The 9,227-nt window shown below is 44.5% G+C and overlaps 1 protein-coding gene across 2 annotated transcripts; it reads right to left on the reverse strand.

Moving 5' to 3' along the window:
* Positions 1 to 255: 255 nt before the first annotated feature.
* On the reverse strand, positions 256 to 7,919 carry LOC137469720 (lysozyme g-like). Of its 2 annotated transcripts, XM_068182743.1 has the most exons (5): positions 4,498 to 7,919; positions 3,605 to 3,694; positions 2,446 to 2,639; positions 2,069 to 2,207; positions 256 to 1,322 (listed from the first exon to the last, which is right to left on the reverse strand). In XM_068182743.1, the coding sequence occupies exons 1-5, from the start codon at positions 4,538 to 4,540 to the stop codon at positions 1,192 to 1,194; spliced, it is 597 nt and encodes a 198-aa protein (XP_068038844.1). In that variant the 5' UTR covers positions 4,541 to 7,919; the 3' UTR covers positions 256 to 1,191. The 2 variants fall into 2 exon arrangements, with proteins under 2 accessions (XP_068038844.1, XP_068038843.1); XM_068182742.1 differs by lacking the exon at positions 4,498 to 7,919 and having other exon boundaries at positions 3,605 to 4,411.
* Between the last annotated feature and the right edge of the window lie 1,308 nt (positions 7,920 to 9,227).

Raw genomic sequence — 9,227 nt, forward strand, 5'->3', positions numbered from 1 at the left:
GAAAAGTGCCCTGACACCTCCAAAATGGTTATTTGAAAGGCAAAATGTGAACATTGCTATTACCATGTTCACAAGCTTGGGTCAGCAGCCAGGCTCAGGCCCAGCTCTTCTGACCTATCCAGTTTGCAGCACCGAATTTCTCTCTCTCCTCTCAAACTGAGTTTTACACCCCTTCCAAGAGTACTGAATGGGGTTATTTACTCAAGCTGAAGATTGCTACCCACTGAGCCCCATGAAACTGAAAAAATTAAACACTGGGATTTAACATTTATCTTTATTTCTATCTTTATTGTTCTCTAATTAATGAATTGGCACTGAGAGACCCATCCACTTTCAAACAGACCAGAGCTCTTTCACTTGTAGAAACTGGGATTCCTGGCAGAAAGACAGATGCTGAAATACTTTTAAATTTGGAGGAAACTCAGCATAAATGTGCCAAAGCTAAAGCAGGAAAGGTTGTGGGGTTTTTAACCAAAACTATTGCTGTGGTACAGCTCCCGGCGTGGGTACGTATGGGGCTGACTCCTGCTCCAAAGGGCTGCTCTCTGATGGAAAGGCATTTTGCCTGCTGTGGCACTTGCAGTATTTTCCATACAGATGCCCAGTTGCATCATGGCTGTGGACTCAGGAGACCAATGAAAGCATGTTTAGAATTGTCCCTCTCAAGGCTGGCTACAGGAACACTCAGCTACTGCAGAGACCAAAGGCTCACTGAGAAGTCTCTTCATTGCTCCTTAGCCAGCAGCACCAAGGGAAGGAGAACAGGGTATTCATCCCCTGCATTGGCCATGGAGAGGAAAGAAGGTGGATGCAGATGGGAAGAGCACAGCTGATGCCCAGGGAGAGCTGTTTGTGTCCATGTCTGGGAGATGCACAAACAGCCCCAGGGTGCAGCTTTGAACAGGAAGAGTCACCTTCCTCACTCAAAATTAAACATTGCTGCTCTGTCCCCATCTGCCTCTCAAAGGCCTCGAGATTATGGGATCTCATCCCTGGGGGTCTCCTGGCAGGCAGTGCTGAGCTCGCCCATCAGCGAGTGGGGGGCTGGGGTTTGCTGGAGCGAGCAAGGTGACATTGGCAATGCCACCAGCATCGGTCCCGCCAGGAGACCTGAGGAACTGCTCTGGGTACTACAATCACTGCTGGGCCAGTCTGCAGAGGGGGGGCTCCGTGGAGGCGTGGGTTTAAGACCTAGAACCCATTTCTCTTGAAGTACTGGGCTCGCCTAATCACGCCGTTGACGTAGCTGTAGTCTGTGCTGCATGGGTCCTCTTCGTAGACCTGGAGGTTGCCCATTTTTGCATGGTAGGTGCAGATTCCCCCTGGAAAGAGTTAAGAAGGCATTGTTACGGGCTTGTAAGTAAGAGACAGAGATTTAAGAGAAAGCATTTGTAGCAAAAAATGCCGTGCATTTCACCAAACAGTAACTGCTGGACAAAGTGCCAATTGTTGAAAAGTGACTGGTTTTATAAAATCTTTATTGCTTTAGTGAAGGAGCCCATGACTCTCTCCAAATGCAGGTGGAAATGGAAAACTGTTACCAGAAAAAGGTGTAATCAGAGCAAATGAAAGGCAGTAGCAGAGCAAGGAAGGGAGAGTAGGAAACAGCATAGGTGAGCAAACCAGCACACCGATAGCACGGACTACAAGGAAACCTGGATTGCAATCTTCCTGAACACAACAGGTTGCCACAATAATTCTGTTGTGTTGTGATGCCTCAGATCCTGCATTCTCCAGTTAATTTTGTTTAGTTACTTTCTGTCTTTTTTATTCACCTAACAGCGATTTCTCATTGCCAGTCTGCTGGTCTGGCACTGCTCCTGTTAAACTAGAAAACTCTCGTTCTGGTTGTTATTTCTGGACTTTGGGGATTTCTTTTTTTTGGTTGTTTGTTTGGGGGTGTTTGTTTTTTTTTTTTTTTTTTTTTTTTTTTTTTTTTTTTTTTTTGTAAGAGATGCTGTAAAATCTGCCAGACTGATGCTCTTTTTCCCTTAAAAGCGACACCAACAAGCACACAGCACTCCCATCAGTCAGTCTGTCCCTCCCTAGTACAAAGCCCATTCCGCACCTCTCAGCTGCCGGTCCCAGGTCCAGGTAGGATGTCTTGCCCGTACTTCATTAATGGAAAGAACCAGGATATTTGAGCACTGATTTATGTGTTCTTCACTGTCCCACGCCACGTAAGGTTGCAGTTGCTGCCTGCTGATCTAGGAAAGACAAGCAAGAAAATGGGTTTCCCGCTGAATGCCACTCCCTCTTCATTGCACTCCCAAGCTTCGACTCGTTGAAGTGACCTTATTCAGGACAACACCTAAGCACAGCCTTTGATATAGAGGGATTGCAATAAAGTGCTCTTTCAAACACAGAATAGTAATTTGCTAAGATAAACCTTGGGGAATGCACTGCGTTTCTGTGCTGCTGCTCACGCTTATCACCCTGGAGTACCTGCATCAGGCCGTACTTCTGCCGCCCCTGGTCCCAGCCGTTGTCCAGGAGCAGGCCGACACGGCTCTCCTGGGACATGATGGCACCGATGAGCGCTGGGTCCAAGCAGAGGTTTCTGGCTACTCTCTTAATTGGGATCTCGTATCTCCTCAGGCGTGTGAGGTCATCGGCAGTCCTCCGTATCATGGCATATCCTGTGGCGTAGGAAAAAACAGACTTACACACACCCCTGTCCAAACCCCTTGCTTCCCCCTTGAGTAGGTGTGTCAAAGGAGTAACTCAAGTTTTTAAGAAGTCACATCTTCATCAAGTTGGGCAGTGGGATCTGAGGAACAAGAGCAGCTCTATTGGCTCTGACCATAGCCAGGGAGCTGCTGTTCCACTACCCAAGGATGACCAGGGGAACAGGGAGGCTTCTTAGGGGGTGGAATGCATGGTCCACTTCTGCTGCACCTCTAGAGGCAGAAAAGTGAAGTTTCAAAATGGATTTGAAAAAACTGAGGGATAAGTTACTACAGATTGTCCACACTGCAGTAACAGCTGTGTTCCATTTTTAGAGAGTGGGGGCTTTTTAAAAGCAAATTTGAAACGGTTTGGAAACAAGCAAGCAGGTTCAGATCTATGCTTGAATGTCCGCAGTCCGGTGTCTGCCCTGGAAAAGCCTACATCTGAGGAACATGGCAAAATCCCTGGAGATACCAGCAGCATGAATGTGACAGAGCCAGCTGTGTGGTCACACCAGGCAGCAACACCAGGCAAGAAAGAGAGAAATGTGAAGCACTGGCCAGCTCAGCCAACATGCCAGCACTCAGGACCTGGCTCTGTGTATCTTACCCTGGGAGCAGATAAGCCCTGGGACTTTGTGAGGAGGCTGATGCTAAAGTCCTGGCTGACAAAGAGACTGTTTTGACTGAAAAGAGGTGGTACTATTTCCTTTTGCTTTGAGGCCAGAGATCCTGACTACGGGGCATGAAGTTTGTCCTTCCACTTCCCATCAGGTCTGGAGGCTTCACCTGCTATTTTGGGAGAGGAAGTGTCACTTTCTCCCTTTTGGCTTATTGAATAGCTGAACCACATTTAATTTGGCAATGGCAGGAGGTAAGGCATCTCTCTGTCAGATACAAACAAGTTGACAAATCAAGCAATGAATGATACGTACCACAGTCAGAGGCTCTTACAGGTGTACAGGAGATCGGGGGGGCTTGAAGAGCACTTATATCACCATAGCAACTGTAGCTCATGGATGGAGCTGAAATATTAAATGGAGCTGTTTGAGCACATAAGATCTCAGAGCAGTATTGTTCAAGTCCTGCAAGTGCATACAAGTCAAGCATGAGAGAGTCCAGACCTGCAATCCACATCCCCTTGTGCTGGCCCTGCTTGTGCAGCTGCCACTGGTCTCCATCAGTAATGTTATCAAAGAAAGGTAGAGAACAGAAACTGGTTCTTTTCTAATCGAATATTGAAGCAAATGGACCTAAGGACTCTTTAGATGAATATGCACCTGCCCCGTCAGGTCTAAAGGCTGGTGTGGGAGAGGAGAACCAGAGCCTCTGCATTTGTTTGAGGGCAGCTCCCATTCAATGCCCCCCAGCGTTTGGAACCACTCAGATCATGGCTGGAGGTCACTGAGCACCCTGGCTGGGACTGTCTGCTGTGTCCCTCGGTAACTTGGTGAGGAACTAATTCAGGAGAATGCTTGCCTCAGTCTGGGAAAATTACCCTGTTTCCCCAGTAACCGTGGAACAAATAGCCTCCATCAAATAGATTTCCAATTTTGTGAGACCATTTCTAAGAAGGCGGGGAGACTGGATAAGGTTAGCTGGGAAAACCAAGAGGAGACATGGCTGGGTTCATGTCCCATCCTCCAGATGAGCTGGTGTAAAAGACACATGTGGGCAGGCAGCAGCCTCATGCAGCAGCTGAGGACCTTCAGCCACACAGGATCTTACAGAGCCGTGCAGGAAGGGAGCCTACCGCACACTTCCTCTCCAAAGTCCTTCTGCAAACAATTCCCAGTGTGCTTTTGACAGCCACCCACACCCGTCTTACCAACAAGGGCTGAAAGACCCAGCAACAGCAGCGCGGGGATCATAGTGACGGCTCTCCTCAGCTGTCCCGGGAGACCTGGAAACACAGGAAACGCGGTGGTTTGCAAAGCGCGAAGAAATTGCTGCTGATTTTCAACAGCACTCTAGCAAAGCTGGCATGCCCAAAGCTTCCACCCTGAGGCACCAGGCAGGGATGGCATGAGCTGAACAGGGGTTGGGCAACAGAGGAACTTTCTCCCCTCCGGGAGGTCGGGATCAGGGAGGTCCCTGTTGGCAGTCTGGATCAGCCGGGGTCTTTTTGACCCCTGTCAGTTGTCATTGCTTGCTCACGATGCCCGCCCTGAAGGCCCGTAGCGTGTCTGTAGTGATCAGCCCATAGTGATGAGCAGGTCCACCAGCTTTGCTTCAATTTTATGGGTGCTATAAAGTGCACACAACCCCTGCCTCTCTGTTCAAAAAGGATTTTTCCTTGGCTTTTGGAAAAACTTGTTTTCAAAAATCAAGAACTATGACCCTTAATACTCCGCTAAGAGAATGCAAGGCAACTCCAATATTTATTTGGTGAAATAATACTTCTCTGTGTGATACTGGCAGATAACCACATTACTAATAAATGTGTGTGTTGTGCCTGTTAATAAAATTCCAAAATATCATCAGATGATAGCTATCAAATGCAAAAAATTGACTGTATTTGCCTTGCTGATGAATACATTTAAACTGAGCAGCTTTTCTGCCTTATAATTTTTTTTCCCAAGAAGATTTCAAACACAAAATACACCATGAGTTTTGTAGGCAATTAACACTAATCCTGTTAACACTTGAAAACACCTTATCAGTTTTACTAGCATGTAACCATTTCTCTAGCCTGCATTTCTACTGCAAACCAGATTATATGGATGCAGAAACACAAATAATCCACCAGTATCATTGGAAAAATTCCCTTGTCCTGACTGAGCTTACTCAGGCCAGCAATGCCCACGGCCAGATCCGGGTACACTTGGTAGCTCTGTTTGAGCTCTAACTCTAAGGCTAAGTGTTCATAAGCCCAGATCAATACAGCTTGACCCAACACCTGGGAATTCAATGGCAAATCCATCTGGGTCCCTATTGAAAGCTACAGGATGTAGCTGTTTCCACATGCAGGATTTTTTTTCACTCCACTCCCGTCACAAAAACCTCACAGGCCTTATATAGAAACACCATAGCAATCACAATATTGGCAAAATGCTAAATCAAAACAAATCAAGGCTTCTGGTTCTAAAGAAATATTCTGTGAATTCAGACTCACCTGTATTCAGTTGTTCTTCCTCTGAGGCAGGTCACTTGATGACTTTTATATATATACATGGGAAGAGGTATCCACCCCATGGGCTTTGGAATGTTAATTCCTACCTAGTGTGATGACTGTTTTAAAGTACACTAAGTAATATATATTAAGAGCTTAGAACTCCAGTGATTTCTTTCATCCAAAGATTTGCATAAAGAGTGGTTAGTCAGACTCAGGACAACTCTGTGAAAGGAAATAAACACTGGTTTTCCTCCATCAACAAGCACATTGATGCACAGTAAATGTCTTGAAGAAATTATTGAAGTGAATCAGTGGCAGAGGCCAGGCAAAAACCAGATCCCTGTGTAGTCCTTTCCTTGCTTTGCATCTGGACATATTTCTGGAAGGATTATTTTTGTCTTGTTTCTTCAATGGTTTCAGATAGGCAAGCTTTTAATTAAGTATCATACTTAAGTATCATACTTTAATTAAGTGCCATATGAACTTTAACAAGGATAATTAAGGAAAATCATCCCACTGCTTCATTGTTTACAACAAATCCAATTCAGGATGGGCATTTGACTACTTTGAGAGCAGAGGCAGGGTCTGAGTTTAAGATGTGGGGAGGGAGGAGGTTGCAGCAGAAATTAGGAGGAAGAAACTGGTCTCTCAGCAGCTGAAGTTAGTGGGGACACACAGAGGGGCTCTGAAAGACTTGCACTTTGCAGCCAAGACCCTTTTCACGTATCTAAAACATCTGAGTCACTTGGAGAAGGAAAGACAGTCTGGGAGGCCAGTGCCCTTCAATCCTGTTCTGTTTGCCACATTTTTCTCTTCCCTAGACTCTGCCAGCATGCATGGAGGTTAGGAAGGCCAAGATTTTCTTCTGGTAGCTTTTTCTTCATTATTTAATGCATCACGAATCCACCTATTCCCATTGTTCTTTTGGGACTGCTGTGGCAGGTAGGAAAAGCTGTTTTGACCAGATACGAATGAATATGTTCAAAAGCAGGCATTGTTACAGGAGGTTTAGTATAAGGGTTAAGGTGAGTCTTAAATAGAGAACTCCTACTGAAACCTTCCCAGAGATTACAACAAAGCCAGGCGATCATTCTTCATGCACAAACCTGGTATCTTCTGTGGTATCTCAGGCTAGACTATCGTCTAATAATAGCCGAACCCCTTTTACTGGGGTTTAACATTTTGAACAGCAGAAGGTAAAGTTTGACATAATGTAAGGTGCACATCTTTGTGCTGTTGTCATGGTCCAACACTTAGAAAATAGAAACATCACATGCACAGTGTGCTTTAGTCCTTTCAAAGGCTGTAGCTACTGATTAAATGCTGGAGGGAAGGACAAGAAGAAATTATCTGGGAAAAGCTCATAGGGCACAGCTTGATGGCAGCAAACCCAGTAGATACATTCATTTATCCTCTATAGAATGAGACAATAATTTTGTATTAGAAAGAGATGTATTCTCTTAAATAGATGATAACAATTTAGTATTGACATCTGGGTATCCTTTATAAGAACAGCATCATGTTAGTGACAGAAAACTAATGTTCCTCTGTCACTGAGCCTGCTCATGCTGATGACTTGAGACCTTCTTTGAGAAGTAGCCTATTATCTTAGGTAAGATTTATTTCCTAAGATGTTGTCCATTTGCTGATGGTCCTTAAGATAAAAGCTTTGAATTGAAATACTCTTTGTCTTTGCTACATATTTTTCTCTTTCATTTGTTACCATGTAATCACATTTTTCTACATTTCACAGTAGTCACATGAATTCTTAATGCCTATTCTGCATTGCATTGCTCCTTATATACTCATTGAGTAGTGGATGTTATGTTTTAAATGCAAGTTTTTATCTGTGCTGCTATAAGCTCTTAGGTCCCTGGGACAGATTCCTTGTATTCATACAAATTCCACTGTAAGCCCAAATAAGAGGATGCTTTTTCAGCAGTGTTATGGACTTTTTCTCGCTCAAAACCCCTTTATCCACACAATTTTTTCCAACTGCCTTTTAGAGTAAAAGCCAAAAGCAAGCACCCTCTATGGAGACATGCTCATATACACTGAATGGAGCAGGGCTCTCAGCTAGTGCATTTCTCCAAGGCATCACCACCAAATAGAGCTGCACCGTGTTAGAAAATACCATCTTCTGCTAAAAGGTCTTTGTGGGGCTGTGTAAACACGGATCATTGAGTGTAGATGAGCCACTTAATGAGAGTGGGCTGCCTCTGTCACTAGTACAGCACATTTTTTCATTTTTATGGTAGATTTAATTTGGAAATCTGCATCAGGAGTAGTGTCAATACCTATTCTCCTTGTGCTTGTGCTAGGTTTGGTCATCACAGCGTGTGACTGGGAGGGAGGGGATGGAAAGTCAAGGAAAGAGGAGGAGTTCACTTATCCAATAGTACCTGCATCTTCTTAAATTTAAGAAGCGGGAAAGGTTCCTGGTATTCATGGGCACCCTGGCATTAAGCTGCAGTCAGTGACCACAGACACGCTTTCTCTGTGATCCGTCAATGACACTGCTGGTTACGTTCTGGTAAAGGGAGAGCAGAGTGGACAAAAAATGTTACCTGACACAAGAGCATTTTCCACTTGTCTTACATAAACTAGAAGACACCACTCCTGGGATCTAAAGCACACCAGGGTTCAGTGCCAACAGTTCTTTCCTACTAACAGATTTTCACTTCATATTTTTTCCCCCTCATGCCAAGGGAAGTTTTTACATTCTGCTTGATGGAGGAGTGATCAAAATGGAGCATCATTTTGAAAAGGACTACATGCTGCACATGTTATTCTCCTTTAGGTTGCAGGTTTTAGCATCACATGTCACTGGGTGGTGAGAATACCATTTAAAATTACTTGGAATGATACCCACGTTAATTATTGTCTCCATTGTGAATTTCAACTTGTTCATAACATCGACAGGCAGATGAATTTCTCAGGTTGTTCCTTTTGTCTCAGATGTAATTACAGGTAACACCAGATATTCTCAGACTTTGTAACTGCTTTATAGGGAAGCTGCCCATCACTGCTGACGTAGGTTGGATACCTACCTCTAACTGACCAGTTAAAGATGCATCTGTAGCATCATCTCAGACAAATCCACCCAAAGGGACACACCCAATTTAATAACTAAATTTCCATAGTTTTTTTTCTTTTTAACATCTAGTATACCTGGAAGTAATCATAGAATCATTTAGGTTGGAAAACACTTCTAAGATCATCGAGTCCAGCCATTAACACAGCACTGCCAATTCCACCACTACACCACGGCCCTAAGCACCACACCTACACATCTTCAAACGTCTTCAAAGTTGTAACACATGAGGCTGTCAGTTTTCACTCTATTCAGAAGCGAAAAAGTGCTGAGGGTCCCAATCTTTTCCTTTACCTTGCCTTTCTGAAGAATGCAGATGAGCATTGAAGTAACATCCCACTCTGCAACT

This window comes from Anomalospiza imberbis, chromosome 2, assembly GCF_031753505.1.
Source record: "Anomalospiza imberbis isolate Cuckoo-Finch-1a 21T00152 chromosome 2, ASM3175350v1, whole genome shotgun sequence".
Lineage (NCBI taxonomy): Eukaryota > Metazoa > Chordata > Aves > Passeriformes > Viduidae > Anomalospiza > Anomalospiza imberbis.